At 41.2% G+C, this 20,723-nt stretch overlaps 1 protein-coding gene across 1 annotated transcript in view; it reads left to right on the forward strand.

The window, feature by feature from the left end:
• The window catches only part of dcbld2 (discoidin, CUB and LCCL domain containing 2), a 124,607-nt gene that overhangs the window by 4,711 nt on the left and 99,173 nt on the right, over positions 1-20,723 (forward strand). Inside the window, exon 2 of the mRNA XM_072585428.1 lies at positions 17,609-17,836. Within this exon, the coding sequence (XP_072441529.1) occupies positions 17,609-17,836 (228 nt within the window). The remainder of the gene's footprint in view (positions 1-17,608; positions 17,837-20,723) is intronic.

The raw sequence follows: 20,723 nt of genomic DNA on the forward strand, positions 1-20,723 counted from the left end.
TGTTTCTGATCTCCAGCATCTGCAGTTCTTTGTTGTTTTTTGTACAATGCGTCCTCTCTCACTTCAATAATATGTCACTTCACATCTCGTCTAATTACCTGTATGGGCGGCATGGTGGCACAGTGGTTAGCACTGCTGCCTCGCAGCACCAGAGACCTGGGTTCAATTCCCACCTCAGGCGACTGACTGTGTGGAGTTTGCACATTCTCCCCATGTCTGCGTGGGTTTCCTCCAGGTGCTCCGGTTTCCTCCCACAGTCCAAAGATGTGCAGGTCAGGTGAATTAGCCATGCTAAATTGTCCGTAGTGTTAGGTGAGGGGTAAATGTAGGGGTATGGGTGGGTTGCGCTTTGGCGGGTCAGTGTGGACTTGTTGGGCCGAAGGGCCTGTTTCCACACTGTAAAGTAATCTAATCTGATCTAATGTTTTCTGTGTGGAGGATTAGTGTATAAATAAAAATTGTATAACCATCACATTCTTGATGTATGCTGTTACAGATGGAAAATAATTTTGAAAGAAAGCAAATGAAAGGCAGACATTTCAGACTGGGATTCTCTGACTTGGAGCCTGAAATCTATAAGCAGCCACAGGGACCACTTGAGCAGTTGCTTTAATGTGACAGACAACATTTATGATAAATACCAATGGCCTTGTCCCAGATTGCAGACTAGCAAAATCAATATTCCACCCTTTTGTCGGCCAACTCATTGCAATCAAAAATGAGCAGGATTGATTGAGTTGGTATGTGTGTGGCGGTAGTTAGATGTGAGTGGCTGTTTTTTGATTGATGTGCCAGTGGTACATTGGTCTGTTGGATGATATTGCAAAGTCTTTTGTCCGCTTTGAGATAAATTAGGACCTGATTCATTCTTCATCTCCTGAGCTGGTAGTTGACAAGCAGATAATTGTACAGGGAGCAAAAAGGAAGTTGAATTATTTTTCTTACTAGTTGATGGTGCCTACTGTGAAGAGCAGGGTAAAATCAGAAAACTAAAACTCTAGTTTCCAATGAACTGATCAAAAAGACTATAAGACATAGGAGCAGAGATTAGGCTATTGAGTCTGCTCTGCCATTCAGTCATGGCTGATAAGTTTCTTGACCCCATTCTTCCGCTTTCTCCCTGTAAACCTTGATCCCCGTGATACTCAAGAACCTATCTATCTCGGTTTTAAGTATACTGGATAGTGTGACCACAGTGACAAGTATTATAGATTTATATGTATACAGGAGCAATGAGGTCTCATTAACACAGAATATAAAATAGACCTGTAATTTCTGTAATAAATTTCAAGTTGAATTTTTGTTAGTTAATTTGCAGTGTAGTATATATTAAATTAGAGGAAGCTAGATCATGTAGTCTTTTTTTAAATTTATAACGTTGGATCCGATACTGAACCATTTGGCTCATTGAGATTCTTAAACATGTCAAAATTGTGGAGTATACATTATGTTTAATGTGACAAAAAAAAGTTAACTTGTTTCTTTAAGCATTCCAACTCTTTGCAGTTATAAATAAATTTTACTCCAATTTTCTCCAGAAGAAGAGAATCATCAGTGGGATGAAATAAATCTTTGATCAAATCAGTTGGATATGGAAGAGCGATAAAAGGCTTTGAGTAACCAGTAGAATGGTTTGGGGAACCTCATGAAATACCTGCAGGCTGACAGGTTGCTCTATTTGTCAACTGATCAAAGCTGAACAACACACTGTCACATTTCACTTAGTGCTGGAAAATGTCCCAAGCTGACTCTGGCTGGTGTTATGAATTGATCAAGTGCTCTGTTTCCAGTATTGCTTCAGATTGCTGGGGGTATACTTGGCATCTAGGATAGTGGCGAATATCTTGACCCCAGCATATTAGACAATGCCGTTCTTCAGTGCCAAAATGCAAGTTTCCGGCTATACTTGGCATCTAAGTTGACTTGTAATTTTCAACAGTTTTTGTCAGTAAGTCCCATATGGCTTCTTAACCACCCTTATTAACCTGTCCTACTGCCATCGGGGATTTGTGGACGAGCACTCCAATACGACACAGTGGATAGTTAGGATATAGAATGCATTGTCTGGAAATATGTTGGAGGCAGGTTGACTTGAGGCATTCAAAATGACACTGAATAATTAACTCGGTACAAATAAGTTGTATGAATAGGGGTGGGCGGAACCTGGTGATTACCTGTGTCAATGAGACTCCTTTTGAAGAGCCAGTCCAGTTGTGCTGGGCAAAATGGCCTCCTCGGCTGTAAGACTTCTGTGCTTGTTTGTTGGGCTGTAATTATTGAAGAAGCAGGGAGGGATGAGGTGTTGGAGGAATCTGAGTGAACAAAAAAAATGATAATGTCGAAATCCATGCATTGCTTAATGGGAGCCGCTGTCGATCAAAGAACATGGCCGTTATGTGTGGTTTAAGAAAATTACTTGGGATTGAACACAGAGACCTGACAAAAATGCATTGGATTAGTCAAGTCAAGAGCTGAAAAAGCCATGAATAATGGTTTCAGCAGGTGATGAGCTTAGATATAAAACAGGTTGGGCAACTTTACGGAGATAGAAATAGGCAGTTCTTCGTGATGGTACACAGATATGGTTAGGCTGAATTTAGGATCACTGACACGAAGGTTGCTTTAGTTTCAGGCTATTACCCTGGAGTCAGGTTGAGCAAATAACTGGAGAACTGAGTTTGGAGCCAAGACTGAAGACAATAGCATGTTGATCTTTCCAATATTTAATTGGATGAAATCTCAGCTAATCAAGTGCTCTATATTGGAAAGATGTCTGATAATTTAGAGACTGTGTGCAGGAGTCGAGAGATACTGGTGCTGTCGTCAACGTACAATTGAAAGTTGACTTTATCTGAGCTGAAAATGTGTTGCTGGAAAAGCACAGCAGGTCAGGCAGCATCCAAGGAACAGGACAATTGATGTTTTGGGCATAAGCCCTTCTTCAGGAATGAGGAAAGTGTGTCCAGCAGGCTAAGATAAAAGGTAGGGAGGAGGGACTTGGGGGTGGGACGTTGGAAATGCAATAGGTGGAAGGAAGTCAAGGTGAGGGTGATAGGCTGGAGTGGGGTGGGGGCAGAGAGGTCAGGAAGAAGATTGCAGGTTAGGAAGGTGGTGCTGAGTTCAAGGGATTTGACTGAGACAAGGTGGGGGGAGGGGAAATGAGGAAACTGGAGAAATCTGAGTTCATCCCTTGTGGTTGGAGGGTTCCTAGGCGGAAGATGAGGCGCTCTTCCTCCAACCGTCGTGTTGCTATGGTCTGGCAATGGAGGAGTCCAAGGACCTGCATGTCCTTGGTGGAGTGGGAGGGGGAGTTGAAGTGTTGAGCTACGGGGTGGTTGGGTTGGTTGGCCAGGGTGTCCCAGAGGTGTTCTCTGAAACGTTCTGCAAGTAGGCAGCCTGTCTCCCCAATATAGAGGAGGCCACATCGGGTGCAGCGGATGCAATAGATGATGTGTGTGGAGGTGCAGGTGAATTTATGGCAGATATGGAAGTATTTTTTGGGGCCTTGGAGGGAAGTAAGGGGGGAGGTGTGGGCGCAAGTTTCGCATTTCTTGCGGTTGCAAGGGAAGGTGCCGGGAGTGGAGGTTGGGTTGGTGGGGGGGGTGTGGACCTGACGAGGGAGTCACAGAGGGAGTGGTCTTTTCAGAGCGCTGATAGGGGAGGGAAGGGAAATCTATCCCTGGTGGTGGGGTCCGTTTGGAGGTGGCGGAAATGATGGCGGATGATACACTGTACATGGAGGTTGGTGGGGTGGTAGGTGAGGACCAGTGGGGTTCTGTCTTGGTGGTGGTTGGAGGGGCAGGGCTCAAGGGCGGAGGAGCGGGAAGTGGAAGAGATGCAGTGGAGGGCATCGTCGACCACGTCTGGGGGGAAATTGCGGTCCTTGAAGAAGGAGGCCATCTGGGTTGTACGGTTTTGGAACTGGTCGTCCTGGGAGCAGATGCGGCGGAGACGAAGGAATTGGGACTATGGGATGGTGTTTTTACAGGGGGCAGGGTGGGAGGAGGTGTAGTCAAGGTAGCTGTGGGAGTCGGTTGGTTTATAGTAAATGTCCGTGTTGGAGACTGAGACAGTCCAGGTGAATTTGAGGTCGAGGTGGAAGGTGTTGGTAAAGTGGATGAACTGTTCAACCTCCTTGTGGGAGCACGAGGCAGCGCCGATACACTCATCGATGTAGCGAAGGAAGAAGTGGGGGGGGGGGGGTGCCAGTGTAGCTGCGGAAGATGGACTGTTCCACATATCCTACGAAGAGGTAGGCATAGCTGGGGCCCATGCAGTGCCCATGGCTACTATGCTTGCATATGATGCCAACGAAGGCAGCATCAAGATGAGAAATAGAAGGGACACCAAGGATTAATATTTGGAAGACCCCAGAGATTACAGCTTGGGTACTGAAAGAGAAGCCATTGCTGTAATTAGGTAGATAGAAACAGATGGGTGCTGTCCCATTCCTCTGAAAAGTGGAGAACTGTTGCACAGAATTGCACAGGACTAGGAGAGGATAGTGGGGCAGTCGGGCTGAGGAAGAAGAAGCACTGTAATTCATTGCTGTCATAGTCACTTGGGTGTCACTTTACAAATGTGCGCACTGTTCATGTTCTGTGTCAAGGCAGAAACCTGATTAGTGATCAGACATGGAGTTTTTGGAAAGACTGCAATTTGGAAGCTTCAATACATTCAAAGGTTTTGCAGGGGGCAGGGAGGAAGTTTAGAGAGTTTACAAGGACAAAGGTAAATGATTATTTGTGACGGTATCAGCTGCTTTGGGGGTAGGAATGAAGTTGGGTGGTCAGTTTAGTGGGTGTAGTGTCGAGGGAGCAGGATCTGTCTCTTATTGACATGGTGAGCTCAAAGAAGGGATGAGGGAAGATGAGAGAGGTTTTTTTTTAGAAAAGCAAAAAAGTTCAAGGTTGGCGAAGGAGGGGTACCTCCTTCGAGAAAGTTTGATCAGGTGGGTTCAGAGAGGAAGTGAAGTGGCTGAGGCATCTGATCTGATCATCTCAATTGTGAGGCCAAAGATGTCCATGTCCTTTCACTTGTTGTCAAGATGAGAAATAGTATGCACAAAGGAAAGGAATTTAACAAGATGACTGAAAATGGAGAAAAGAAGACAAAGATTTTCTTGGCATTTGGAGATGATCCTGGAATAGAGTGGTTCCACTTAAATATTTGGTGAACATAAGTGAAAATTTCTAAAAGTCATAACCATTCTGCTTTTATTTTTTTTTCTAATTATAAATGTACTCCTTACCTTAATGCTTAAATTCAATTTACTACCAAATGGAAAATGTGCCTTTTGGATAGAGGGAGGATTGTTTTGTGAAGTTTTTTATTAAAAGGCAAGGAAAGTGCTGCGCTAGGTATTCTCTCTCCATCTGCTCTGTTTGCATTGATTGCAGGCTTTATTTAAAATGCAAAAACATTAAAATGTAATCATACACAGATGCTTCAGCCTTTTTGATGTTTTATTTCTTAGATATTTAAATGCTCAGAACTTTATAAAACAGCTTGATGTATTTTTTTCTTCAAATCTTTTATATGAAAACGCTACTAATTTTGAAAGCAAATTTTAAATACAACCTAATTGGGGAAATGATTTTGTTTTCTTTATCATATCTGCAAGTTAATTCTACATTTTGTGAATCAATATATTTCTCTACTTTTGGGGATTTTTGTTTGGTTCTTAGCTTTTAACTCAATCCATTATTTTTAAACTGCTGTGGCTCATACAGCTTTTCATGGTATTGACCATTCAACAAAGTGATTAAAAATTGTATAATGTCTAATAGTGGTGAAATGACATTAATGTTTTGCAGAATTGTCTGGTGCTTCTGAAAGAATAGTTCACAGTATATTGAAATGGAAATGTTGTTCTTAATGTTCAGGTTGTATACACTGCAGGTTATGGTGGTTGCAGTTCAGAAAATGTACTTTTACTTTTGATATCTTGGTTAATGTCATGGAGCTGGTTTAGTCACTTTTGGTTTGAGATTGTAAAAACATGTCTTACATTTACATAGTCAAAGCATAATTCTGTATATATTGGAAATCAGTGGTAAAACAAAATGGCGAAAGAAACTCAGCAGTTTAGGCAGCATCTTTGTAGAGAGGGTGCATTTGTGTATTTCTGTAGTACCTCACAACTTCAGGACATTGCAAAATACCTTGCAGTTAATGAAGTATTCCTGTTATGCAATTGGGCATGTGCAAGTTTTACTTACTCCAGAAACATTATGCTTAACAAATTATGAAAGCAGAAAATATATAGCAATTTCTGATTTTCTTTCTCATTTCCAGGATCTGCAACAAAATCTGGTCTGGCTGCATTTTGGAGAGAAAGCAGAGTTAACATCTTGCTTTCATGTCTGTCTGGAGTTTTTGGGCATGACTTGGGTGGAGTGGTAGTGCGTACCTTTTTAGGGCTTTCATGTAGTTTAGTATACCCATTGTACTTTAATGGAGTCTGATAAACTGAGTCTCCTAAAGGACTGGGAGAAAGTGAGGACTGCAGATGCTGGAGATCAGAGCTGAAAAATATGTTGCTGGAAAAGCGCAGCATGTCAGGCAGCATCCAAGGAGCAGGAGAATCGACATTTTGGGCATAAGCCCTTCTTCAGGACTGACAGTGATAATCTGCAGTGACTTAGAAAGAACTAATTTACACACATGATGTGAGAATCTTGGAGAAAAGAGTATGGGAAGTGGCTAGCGTAAGGGAGTGTTATTATAACAGTAAATATGTTAAAATTATTGTTTACAGCCAGCAGTCTGAGAATTATTTGAAACCAATCCAACCTGATAAAAATGGTTTCAGCAGCTGAGTAACGAATGATTCTGAACATCGTGTAATCATCCACGCGCATCCTCACATCTGACCTGAAGATGGAGGGAAGGTCACACCCAAATATTTAATTTGCTTACAACACAGTAAAACCAATACTGGTCCCCTGCAACCGCAGATTGCGGTGGTTCATGGACTCCCAGCCTAACTGCTTGTTCTGTGTCGCTTGGAGTCCGTGGACCATGTATATATTGGGTGTGGGCGTTTGCACTCCCTTTTTGATTTTCTTAAAAACCTTCTCTGCTTTTGGCTGCACTTCAGTCCCACGCTCCTGATCTTCGGGCACCCGGTACGGAGGAGGGAGGGCAGGTCCGAAGACCTCCTCGTGGGTCTGCTCCTGGGCCTGGCCAAACTGGCCATCAACAGGTCCAGGCAGCGGGCCGTGCAGGGGGTCGTTAGGGCCGACTGCCTGCTCCTCTTCCAGGGTTACGTTAGAGCCCGGGTGTCCTTGGAGAAGGAGCACGCGGTGTCCACCAACACCCTGGAGTTGTTCAGGGAGAGGTGGGCGCCGCAGGGAGTGGAGTGCATTATTTCTCCCTATTTTGATTTAGTCCCTACTCTCCCCTTCACTGTTTTGATCACACAGCACTGCCCTTTGATGTGAAGGGCAGTGCTTGTCACTGGCCACTCGGGTGTTTTCCTATCTTCCTGGAGAAAAAAAAAATAAAAAATAAAACCAATACTGGAAACAATCAAATCTGTGGCACACACATTGCTGGATTCATTTTGTGCAATGGCCCCAAGCTCTCCCTCCTTTGCTGCAGCAATGCAGCAAGATTATCGTTCTTTTGTGCAACTTCTGTTGTGTTTTCTATTTTCATTTCAACTTTGATGTGGACATGATTGTACGACTCCATTGGATCCTTGTTCTTAAACACTTACTTCACTTGGCTACTAGTGAGCTATTACTGGATATGGAAGTTGATGGATGGGAATGTATGTAATATTCACTTCAGTGAAATTATATAAATTACCCTCCAGTAGAATAAGACACTTCAAATTCGCATTTGTTTTGGGAGTATAATACAATATTAAATGTCCAACTTTTAAATTTGATTGAAAATTACCTGAAGTTGGCTCCACCCTTCTCCAACTATCACTTTATCGAGGCAAAGAGAATTTTTATTTGGGAATGTAGTCCCTGATTGAGACTATCACTACGATCAGCTGGAGGAAATTTTAGGTGCAAAAGCACAACCCTTTGAGTCTTCCCTCATAAATTGGATGGAGCATGTTCAAGTGAACAATGAAAGTAGTATTTTAAGGGATTAAAACTGTGCAGATTTTAATCCCTGGTACAGTGGTTATTTAATCCTAATTAAGTGCATCATTAATTAAATGAAGATTTAATGCTACTGCTCTTGGGTGGCAGTAACTAATGTGTTGTGTTTAGCAATTAATAGGTATCAGGAGTTTATAACTGGTTACTTTGAGACTTAAATCTTTCGATGTGGAAGCTTTCTCAAGAGACTGAAGATGGTAAAGGTGATAAAGTTTCACTGTGTTGCTTGTTTAGAAGAAAGCAAGATTGAAATAATAATATTCTGCACTTCCTGGAGAAGATGCTGGTGAGCTGCTGTCTTGAACCTTTGCAGGTGTATGAATATCCAGTGCTGTTAAGAAAGTAAGGTCCTGCATTTGGGCATCATTGGTATTGAAGGAATGGTGATATAGTTCCAAGTTAACGTGGTGTGTGACTTGGAGGGGAATGTGCAGGTGTTGATTATTCACGTGCATCTGCTGCCCTTGTCCGAGGTGGTACTGGTCACCAATTATCAAGGTACCATCAAAGGAACATCACAGTATTATTGCGTGCATCTTGTAGATGGTACACACTGCTATCAGTCTGCCTTTGTGATGAAGGGAGTATGTGTTTAAAGTGTTGGATGAAGTGCCAGTCAAGGAAGGTGTTTTGGTCTGAATAATATCAAGTTTCTTAAGTGTTGTTGTACTCTTTTGCACTCCTAATGCAATGCCTTGTAGATGATGGACAGACAATGAAGAGGCAAGGGGTGAGTTACTGTCTGTAGAATTCCTAGTTTCTGACCTGTATTTGTAGCCAGAGTATTTAAACAGCTCTCTCATTTCACTGTGTGGTTAAAGGTAGCCCTCAGGATGTTGGTCGTGGGGATTTGTTGAGGGTAGTGCTGTTGTACATTGTGGAGTCATGTTTAGATTTTCTCTTGCTGGAAGTGGCCATTGTCTGCCAGATGGCTCAAATGTTACTTGACACTTCTCAGCTTGGACCTGAATATTGTCTGGGTCTTACTGCATGTTGTCATAGGCTGCTTTGGTATGGTTATGATATGCAAGGGTGCATGGTTGTGGTGTCACTGGGCTAGTAATCCAGAACCCAAGACTAATGTTTGGAGGGCATTACTTTAAATTCCATCGTGATAGATGGTGAAATTTGGAATCAATGGAAAAAAAATCAGGAAATAATAAAAAAAACTAATCTAACAGTCACCATGAAACCGTTGTTTATGAAAGCCCATCTGTTTTCCTAGTATCCTTTTGGGGAGGAAATCTGCCATCCTTACCTGGTCTGGCCTACCTGTGACTCCAGATTCACAGCAATGTTCTTGATTCTTAACTGCCCTCTGGTCAATTAACGATGGGCAATAAATGCTGGTAAAAAAACTCAATGTACATCATCACAGAAAGTGGTGCAATGACACATGAAGTTTCTCTCTGTTGTGCTCTTGTGGCAAGACGAAGCTATAGTTTGATTTTTTTAAAAATAAAGTTAATGGGAACTTTATCTCGGCAGACCCTAAGTATTCTTTTATCACATCAGCATGACTTTCGAACAGGGTTTCCCGTGAGTCTTCCAAAACATTGCAAATTATTTTTTTGCCAAGTGTATTCTCTTTTGGCAAATTTGGTTCTGATTGATGGAGAAACATATTTTATCCTTAGGGCACTCTTCAATGGGCCACCGATTGGACCAAGCTCCTATTGGGACTTCATGGGAATTTATTATTGACAGCGTTTGGGCTGAGGGTTGTAGGCAGACACTGAGTGTGCTGGGGCACACCACAATTCTGAACAGCTTTGTGGCTTTAAATCTTGGGACGGTAGCAGTTTCTCAGGAAAAATGCAGGTTGTTGGAGAGGGAGCAGAAGTCACCAGTAATAGGCAGGCTTGCTGTGTAGAGCCTACAACAACAGCTGAAAAATGTAAAAGTTACTTTGTTAGACAACTCTTTGACTGGCCTGCCAGCTGTATTGGTGAGCAAAGGGTGCAGTAGTTCGTTCATCTGCAGCTGAAGTACTCTTCTATGTGTACTTTTCATCACCAGATCTGCCTGTTCCCCGAGTAGCCCCCTGTTTTACCCTCTCTGCATTTATTCCCATTTAAAGTCTGTCTTTTTGGTTTACTTGCACCAAATCCTGTTTCCTCATTTCCTGCTGTGCTCCCTGATATTTATTGATCCCCAATTTGTCATGCTTCCACTTTAAACATTTCACCCCTCTCCTCATGGTCCAGTCCTGCCACAGCAGTAATTTCAGCCAGTCCTAGAAGTGAGATCTTTTGCACTTCTCCAATTCTTCGCACAACTGTGATTTTGCCATGCCACCATTGACAGCTGAGCTTTAACCTACAAAGTCTAAACCCTGGAATTCCCCCTCCACCCTACCCCCACCCCACCACCCCCCCAATCACTCTGTCACTATCGCTCTCTTCTTTAAGTCACACCTTAAAAGATATGCCTTTTGGGTTAGCTTTTTTCCATGTGGTCTAATGTCTCTTTATGTAGCTTGGTGTCCAATTTTATTTGATAAGCGCTCTTGTAAGGTACCTTAAGACATTTTTAAGATTAACGACTGACAAAATGTTGTTGGTTTGTCACTGGTCAAAAACCGGAGAAAGTGAATTGGCGGCCTGGTTTGCAACCTGCTCATTTTTATTTTTACTTTATCAATTCCTATCAATAGGGGAAAAAAATGAGATTTCTTTAAACCTACAATGAGAAGTGTGTACAACTCATCCTCAAGCCAGGACTGTCCTAAAATGGCAATCAGGCTTTTGCTTCTGGGTAAACACATGTTTAGTCCTTTGACTCATATGTTTCAGGTTAGGAATATTAGGGGGGGGGGGGGGGGGGGGGAAGCAGTATTTGCCTTAAGCATCATTCCAGCTGGAGCACACCCAGCAACAACAACAACATATTAAAATTCATCAGGATAAAATGTCTTGAGTATGATACTGCCATTAAACACTCAACCGCAAAAAACATACTGAAGGTCTCTTTGTTAAATATATATTGGATATACCCATGGCTGTCACGTTCTAAACAGTGTCAATGAGTCCTCAAGTCATAAGCCTGATTCCATGAGTTGATTATCTTCAGAGAGGTATTTATTGGCAGAATTTACAAGGAATTTTAATCATAATTTAGTAAATGTAAAAAAAAGTAATTGGTCATTTTCATTTTTGTATAACCATTAACTGAATTGTTCAGTTCGTGATTTTTATACCTTTTTTCTGTAAACAAATTTTTCTAAGTTTTTTATTTGTGGGGAAATGTACAAATAACATTTATCCATGTGGATGGAGGAATACTGGTCACACAAGACTGGTCATACTATGCATTACTTGTCAGCAAGTAAGCAGCTAAGAGTCAGAGTTAATTTTTATTCACAGATGTAGTTGTGATTTGTACATTAGCAAGTACAACAAATGGAGTAAACCATCAGAATAAAAAGAAACCTTCAGCTATCTGGTGTTAAATATGGCAAGAATTAGGTGATAATTTATGACAGAAAAAAGTTCAGTAACAATCTAATTGATAACATCCTGAATGATCATATCATGCTTATATTGTATTAATAATAAAGTTACACACTTACTGCTCAGATTTTCATTCCATGTGCAGTTTTAACCTGTTTAAAACACTAAAATGTTTGATCGACTAGTAACTGAATATTTGTTAACAGATTCCATTAACTTCAAAGGATAAAAAGAAGATGGTACGATTACAGCATTTAAAAGGCATCTCGATGGGTATATGAATAGGAAGGGTTTAGAGGGATATGGGCCAAATGCTGGCAAATGGGGTTAGGTTTACTTAGGATATCTGATTGGCAGAGACGAGTTGGCCCGACGGATTGTTTCCATGCTGTGTATCTGTGACTCTTAAAAGCATCTGCTTGAGAAGACCCTGCTCTTTCCAGAAACATCTGGCACTTCATTGCCAGATGTTTACAGCTAGTATAACTAGTCCCGCAATTTCAAGCTGTAAATAATGTACTTACTGTCAAATAATTATCATGGGCTCATCTTTCAATTTAAAAAAAAAGAACCCATTAAATTTTTTCAATTCCCGCCTCAGGGGACTGTGTGGAGTTTACACATTCTGCCCGTGTCTGTGTGGGTTTCCTCCAGGTGCTCCGGTTTCCTCCCACAGTCCAAAAATGTGCAGGTTAGGTGAATTGGCCTTGCTAAATTGCCCGTAGCATTAGGTGAAGGGGTAACTGTAGGGGAATGGGTCTGGGTAGGTTGTGCTTTGGCGGGTCGGTGTGGACTTGTTGGGCCGAAGGGCCTGTTTCCACACTGTAAAGTAATCTAATAGAGTCTAAATTTGTTTAACCAGTGACCTTCCAAAGGATAATAAGGTAAATCATTTAAAAATGTCAACAATGTTAATTCCTGTTAGATTTGTTTATTCTGAGGTTTCCAACAGCAGCATCAGGTATTTGGATCGCTCTTTTTCTTCCCCCTCCCCTTGCAAGTAGGAATTGTTAGATGAGAAGAATGACAATCTTCATCTTGTTTGATTTTGACCATTTGGTTGTTGCATAATAAAATGTTATCGAAGTAATTGAACAATCCTAGGAATTGGTCTTAATCCATCTGTTTACCACAGGCCTAGTTATGGTGTGAAGAAAATCACAATGGTGAAATATTCTGGGAACTACAGAAGTCAGCTATTCCTCCCAAACATGCTACAGTTAGCACATGTCATGTCTCCATTTACTCAATGTATCCTAAAGAGTTATTTCTTGGAAAAACATTACAACCATACGATGTAGGAGCAGGTGCAGTTCATTCGGCCATTCAAGCTTGATTTAGTATTCATTAAGTTCATGGCCAATCTTATACCTTGGCTACACCTCCCCATGCTGCGCCCACAATTCTGGATTTCCTTTTATCCCAAAATCTACTGATATATCTTAACTGTACTCCATAACTGAGTTTTCACTTGCTCACTCAGGTTTATAATTCCATATATTCACAACCCTTTGAATGAAGGCATTTCTCCTCATCTTGATCCTATATAACCGACTGTTAATTTTGAGACTGATCCCTTGTTCTTGATTCCCCAGACAGGGGAGTTGGTCTCCTAGCAACCTGAAATCCTTTAAGAATTAAATACGTTTCAATAAGATCACTCTCCTAGAATTCAGAAAAATGCACAAAACTTACCCTGACCAAATTCTCCTCCTCCTGTACCTATACCAATTCATTCATTCATCCAAAAATCATTGATTGCACTCTATCGAGGAAAAGTATACCCTCCCTTAGATAAGGAGACTAAATCTGTCTAATTTTCATTTGAATGAATCAATACTAACTGTTTCCACTGGCTCCCCAGGGAGTCTGTTCCACAGATTGATCATTTGCTCACCGAAATATTATTTCCGCAGATTATTTTTGAATTTGCCTCCCTTCAGGCACAGATCGTGTTCTTTCGTTCTACAGTTCTCGTCAATCTGAAGCAGCTTTTCATGGTGTATGCTGTCTAGTCCCTGTAGAGTCCTAAAAGCAGCGATTATATCACCTCGAAACATAATTGCTCATCATAATCTAATTCTTCCATCATCTCAATCACTCTGGTTACTCCCTTCTATAGCTGCTTTTAAACCAGGACTGCCAAAGCTGTGCCCAGTATCTGCAGTAAGACTGCACTGATAACCTTGCAGTTTGTAAATTATCTTCCTATTGTGAGTCAAAATTGTCCTTTTTATTGCATCTCAACATTTGTCTTGTGCTCACTGCAGTTGACTGTCATTGCAATAGCTTAGTCAGAGACAGAAAATAGTGTCCATGTTCAACATGTTTGTGATCAAACATGTGCATTTTTTTACCCTGTGTATCCCCATTAAAATAATTCCAGTAATTATGTTTTTGAGAGTTTTAAAGCAAGTTGTTTATTCTCATTACCATTCCTTCATTGTTGTGGGTTCAGATGTGTTTTTTTAAAATCATTTATGGAGGTGTTAAAACCCTGAGATCTTGTCACAGCAGAAAAGGAGAAAGTGTCCCCAACAGTAGAAGGTTTGAGATGCAGATTTGAGTTGATTGGCAAAAATGACCAATGGAAACTTGTGGAAAAGCATTTTTTTAAAAACACAACATGTATTTAGGATCTGAAGTGCACTACCTGCACATGTGAAATTTGGTTTTCGAAACATAATTAGGTAATTGTCTGAGAGAGAGCATTGTAAGGTGATGGACAAAGGATAATTGACATTAGGTGAATATTTTAAAACCAAGTATAAACTGTGTGTCTGGTATAGTTTATCAAGCAATGAAGAAAAAGAAGTACATTTTATGGGTGTTGATGTTGACCCCAGAAGTATAAAGCACCTTTCTTCTTGGTTTATGTTAAGAGCATAAGAAATAGTAACAGGTGTAGGCCATTTGGCCCCTCAAGCCTGCTTTGTCTTTCAATGGCTGATTTGACATTCTTCATCTCCATTATCCTTACTTTTCTCTGTAAGCCTTGATTTCCCTTACTACCCAAGAATCTACCTACCTCAGCCTTAAATGTACACAAAGACTTTTCTCTCGCAATTTTGTGGCAAGGATTCCAAAGAGACACCATCCTCTGAGGGAAGAAATTCTTCCTTATCACAGTCCAAAATTGATACTCCCATTATTCAGAAGCTGTGTCCTTTGGTCTGAGAGTCTCCCTTGAGGGAAATAAGAGGTCCAAAACTGCTCTTCGTTTTCCAGGTATGGTCTCACCAGCACCTTGCACAGCTGCAGGCAGACTTGGTACGCTTATACTCCAACCTCTCTTGAAATAAGGGCTAACATTCCATCAGTCTTCCTGATTACTTGCTGCACTTGTGTGCTAATCTTCTGAAGAAGAGTTAAATACTTTGATTTCTCTCCACAAATACTCCCAGACCTGCCGAGTTTCTCCAGCATTTTCTGTTTTTGTTCCAGATTTCCATGATTTGCAGTTTTTTTTCTCTTAGTTTATGCTAGTTTTGTGCGCAAGTACTTTCAAGTCCGTTTAGTGTTGCAGCTTTCTGCAGTTTTTCTTTGGCTTTTACATTAGAACTGAGCATTATTTAAATAATGTTATAGAGATGAGAACAGACAATCTGACAACAACAAATGGACATTTACAAGAGAACAATAGGCCTTAGAAAAATGCTGCGTGCATTTTAGAAAAGAAATGAGTGACTAACAGCCGGCAAGGTACAAACATTATTTGTTTGAACTTGTAGTAGTTTTATTTGATGGATGCTTTTAAATGCAAAAGGGATTGTGTTAATCACATCTTTAGAGAAAATGTGGAAAGATGTAGAGAGAGTTCTGGTGTAGAGTCATAGAGATGTACAACGTGGAAACAGACCTGTCGGTCCAACCCGTCCATGCTGACCAGATATCCCAACCTAATCTAGCCCCACCTGCTAGCACCCAGCCCATATCCCTCCAAACCCTTCCTATTCATATACCCATCCAAATGTCTTTTAAATATTGCAATTGTACCAGCCTCCACCAGTTCCTCTGGCAGCTCATACCATACACCTACCACACTCTGTGTGAAAAAGTTGTCCCTTAGGTCTCTTTTTATATCTTTCCCCTCACCTTAAATCTATGCCCTCTAGTTCTGGACTCTCCCACCCCAGGGAAAAGACTTTGTCTATTTATCCCATCCATTCCCCTCAAAATTTTGTAAACCTCTAGAAGGTCACCCCTCAACCTCTGACGCTCCAGGGAAAACAGCCCCAGCCTGTTCAGCCTCTCCCTATAGCTCAAATCCTCCAACCCTGGCAACATCCTTGTAAATCTTTTCTGGCATGTTGTAGGAACATTCTTTTATTGTTTCCTTTTATGTAAGGTTTCTTTGAATAGTAGTGTTTTTTCCCTCTTGTTTCCTCTCTGCTCTCCACTGCTGGTAAACTGTTCTGCCTAGCATCTACCGGCATGAGAACAGGAATTTCACTGAGACGTTGTCCCAAATTGGTAAACTACCACACTGGCACAGTGTGAAACCTTCCACTGATGTGTTTTTGCCTTTGTATGGGTTATACCTGTTCTTTATCTTTAATGTTCACCCAAACTAGCTATCTAGTGACCACTATAAAATGTGCACTTTGGGTAAAATAAAGTCAGTATTGTCATATTTAGCTTATTAGCTGATGCACTGTAGGAAAATTTATTTTGACCTGATACTAGTACAAGTTCTACAATGTCCTTAATGTGTGATATTCTTGACTCATCATTTCATATTGCCCTCACCACCCATACTTCACCCTAGTAACGTTCTATCATAACACTCAGACAGTCCAGGCACTATTCAGGTTTAGCAAGTAACTCTTAGGAAAGTTTCTTTGACCCTCAAATCCATGATCCCCCACACCTGAAACAAAACAAAATACTGTACATGCTGGAAATCTGAAAGAAACCAGAGTTTCGGTGGAACTCGGCAAGCTGTTAATGTTTTGAGTCCAATATGGCTTTCCTTCAGAACTTCAGTCACCTGAGAGACCAGAGCCTCTCTCAGTTTACAGGAGACAGAGGGTTGTTGTTCAGGCTGTCAGTCTGTGACCAGTAGTGTGCCACAAGGATCGGTGCTGGGTCCACTATTGTTTGTCATGTATATAAATGATTTGTATGAGAATATAAGATCATGATTTAGTAAGTTTGTGGATGACCCCAAAATTGGTGGCATAGTGGACAGTGAAGAATGTTATCTAAGAGTACAAAAGAAGCTTGATCAACTGGCTCAATGGCAGATGGAGTTTAATTTGAATAAATGCAAGGTGGTGCATTTTGTTAAGATAAACCAGAGCAGGATTTACACAGTTAATGTTAGGGCCCTGAGGAGTGTTTTCAAACAGAGATCAAGGAGTACAAGTATGTAGTTCCTTGAAAGTGGCATTGCAGGTAGACAGGATGATGAAATGGGTGTTTGGCACGCTTGCCTTCATTGATTTGACAACTGAGTACAGGGTTTTGGGTGTCATGTAAAAGACATTGGTATGACCACGTTGGAGTATTGTGTACAATTCTGGTCACCCTGCAATAGGAAGGATGATTTTAAACTGGAAACAGTGCAACTAAGATTTACAAGGATCAGGATTTTGAGTTTCAAGGAGAAGCTGGATAGGTTGGGACTTTTTTCCCCTGGATTGTCAGAAGCTGAGGGTTGACCTTAGAGATTTATAAAATCACAAGAGGCATAGATAAGGTGAATAGCCAAGCTCTCTTCCACTCGTAGAGGCGTTCAAAACTGGAGGGCATAGATTTAAGGCGAGAGGGGAAAGACTTGAGCCTACACACTTTGACTTGAATAGTACTCCTGTAAAGACTGATAGCTATGTTCTGCACAATTCAGGGTTACAGAACAGTTATTGGATTTTTGTATACTGTACAAAGCTAATATAAGAGTTCTCAGTGATGTTGATGGTACTATTGTTGATATATTCCAATTCCGAAAAGTTTTGAAATGCTTCATCAAAGCCAAAGCTTCATTATTTAGAAATTTTTTGCCAACTTAATTTTTAAAAAATATTCTTTCAGGTGATGGTTGTGGACACACAGTTCTTGGCCCAGAGAGTGGAACTTTTGCATCAATAAATTATCCTCAGACATACCCTAATAATACTGTTTGTGAGTGGGAGATACGAGTACAGCCCAGCCTGAGGATTATATTTAAATTTGGTGACTTTGATATTGAAGACTCTACCTCTTGTCACCTGAGTTACCTAAGACTGTATAATGGAATTGGTCCAGGCCGAACTGAATTTGGTAAGTAAACAATCATTTTACGATAATTTTCAGGTAATCCATGAATGACGTTCAATATCTGGGATATACTGAGTATATACTGCTTGCTTATTTTAGTGTGTCTGGGCAGTTTCACTCTAATTGGAATGAACTCGTCAAAACAATGAACTCTTTGGGAGAATAAAGGCAATTGTGAACCCATGATCCTCGTAGAAATAAAATTGTATTAATTTCCTCAATGTTACTTTAATGGGGGAGCTCATCATTTTATTAAAAATTGAATTATCACATTAAGGACTTACACACCTTAATGGTAAGGTCCTAGGGAGTGTTGCTGAACAAAGAGACCTTGGAGTGAAGGTTCATAGCTCCTTGAAAGTGGAGTCACAGGTAGATAGGATAGTGAGGAAGGCATTTCCTTTATTGGTCAGAGTATTGAGTACAGGAATTGGGAGGTCATGTTGCAGCTTTACAGGAATTTGGTTAGGTCATTATTGGAATATTGCGTGCAATTCTGGTCTTCTTCCTATCGGAAAGATGTTGTGAAACATGAAAGGGTTCAGAAAAGATTTACAAGGATGTTGCCAGGATTGGAGGATTTAAGCTATAGGGAGAGGCTGAACAGGCTGAGGCTGTTTTCCCTGGAGCGTCCGAGGTTGAGGGGTGACTATATAGAGGTTTATAAAATTATGAGGGGCATGGATAGGGTAAATAGGCAAAGTCTTTTCCCTGGAGTCAGGGAGTCCAGAACTAGAGGGCACAGGTTTAGGGTGAGAGGGGAAAGGTATAAAAGAGACCTAAGGAGCAACTTTTTCACACAGAGGGTGGTATGGGTATGGAATGAACTGCCAGAGGATGTGGTGGAGGCTAGTACAATTACAACATTTTAAAAGGCATTTGTATGGGTTTATGAAATAGGATGGGTTTGGAGGGATACGGGCCGGGTGCTGACAGGTGGGACTAGATTGGGTTGGGATATCGGGTCGGCATAGACGGGTTGGACTGAAGGGTCTGGTTCCATGCTGTACGTCTCTATGACTCTATAACTTGTAAAGGAATTTGAATGCACAAAATATATTTGTGGAAAAATGTTGTGGTATTTTTCTGCAGATGTTAAACCCAATTTGTGCAAAAATGTCACGTTCATTCTTCAATCTGTACTACTCCTGGTTTCTAGTTAGGAAGAGGGCAACGATGGACTTTGACTTAAGGATACAGTATGTTTTGGGGCGGTATGGTGGCTCAGTGGTTAGCACTGCTGCCTCACAGTACCAGGGACCTGGGTTTGATTCCAGCCTCAGGTAACTGTCTATCTGTGCGTAGTTTGCATACTCTCCCCATGTCTTTGTGGGTTTCATTCGGGTGTTCCAGTTGTCTGCCACAGTCCAAAGTTGTGCAGTTTAGGTGGGTTAGCCATGGGAAATGCAGGGTTACAGAGATTGTGTAGGGCGGTGGGTCTGGATGGGGTGCTGTGGACTCTGGCCTGCGCCCACACTGTAGGGATCCTATAATTCTGTTTTGACCTAGATGATGTGGTAATGTTTTTCTCTCCTTCCTGACCCGACAAGTGTTAGGGAAGTCTAAAGTACTGTAGTGAGTATGGTGGAGAGATAGATAGAAAGCTAAAATTGAAATTTTCTAATGATTTAGCTTAATGTAGTGATAGAGGGGAATATAGAGTGAAATAATGCTGAGCTGAGTATTCTGAGCAAATACTGCTAAAACATCGGCCTAGATTTAAAATTCGCTATCATTACTCTTCAAAAATGGACATCCATCTCTACTGCCTGCATGCGTGGTTAAACACAGAAATACAGAAGGGATTGTAAGCGATTCCATACTCCTTCTCAGCACGTGATGTTGAGGTGTCTGTAAGTTACAACTAGAGATCACTGGCCATCACCTTTCAGGCTGCAATGCTATTATTAAACCCACCCCCACCTTGTCAAACAAAAAGCCTAATTAAGTGAGCTGGAATGTCAGCCAAGTATTGCAAAATCACTGACAATGTCGGTTATTATCAGAGAGATTATGCAGGTTACCTTGTACTTACCTAAGTAATGTCTGCTTTGAATGTGCACTCCATAGAGTTCTCTTTGACACAAACTGTGAAGCAAAAAGTAATTATTAATTAGTGTTTAGTATCAGCCAGTTACTCTAAGTAGTTGTGGTGGAGATGGGCACGGGGCTGTGTGCAGGCACAGGGGAAATTAGTGTTGAAGACTAGATTCTGATATTTCCCGTACATACTCTTCTTGATGAAATGATTCCCTGATTATGTTATCTCTTGTACTTTTCCAAGGGCTCCTTTGAAAAGTGTTGAAATTCTATGTTGTATTCCCGTCAAATCTGAATGGAATTGCTCATCTCTGCATTGTCTGCAGGAAGCTGGCTTCCTCCAACTGCTGAATGACAAAGCAGAGCTTCAAGTTCTGCTATTGAAGTTTTGTTATCTTCACTGTTCGGGTAGAGGCAACCAAGATTGTTATTCACTTGAAAAATGAATAGCACGTTGTAGTGCTGCTGTAAAGTAGATGCAGGTGCATTCAGAAATCTGAGCTGGGAAATTGGACCAAAGCAGTAAATGAGGTAAAAACAATGACTGCAGATGCTGGAAACCAGATTCTGGATTAGTGCTGCTGGAAGAGCACAGCAGTTCAGGCAGCAAACAAGAAGCTACTTGGATGCTGCCTGAACTGCTGTGCTCTTCCAGCACCACTAATCCAGAACAAAGCAGTAAATGGTTCTCGTGCAGAAGTAATTTATTTGCATTTGGTTTGTGCCTTTTTGGATGAAGGTGATTTTTATTTTATTCATCTGTTGGATGTGGACATCGTTGGTGAGGCCAGCAATTATTGCCCGTTCTTCACTGTCATTGAGAAGGTGGTAGAGTTGTGTCCTTGTTATC

This window comes from Chiloscyllium punctatum, chromosome 15, assembly GCF_047496795.1.
Source record: "Chiloscyllium punctatum isolate Juve2018m chromosome 15, sChiPun1.3, whole genome shotgun sequence".
In the NCBI taxonomy this organism is placed as follows: domain Eukaryota; kingdom Metazoa; phylum Chordata; class Chondrichthyes; order Orectolobiformes; family Hemiscylliidae; genus Chiloscyllium; species Chiloscyllium punctatum.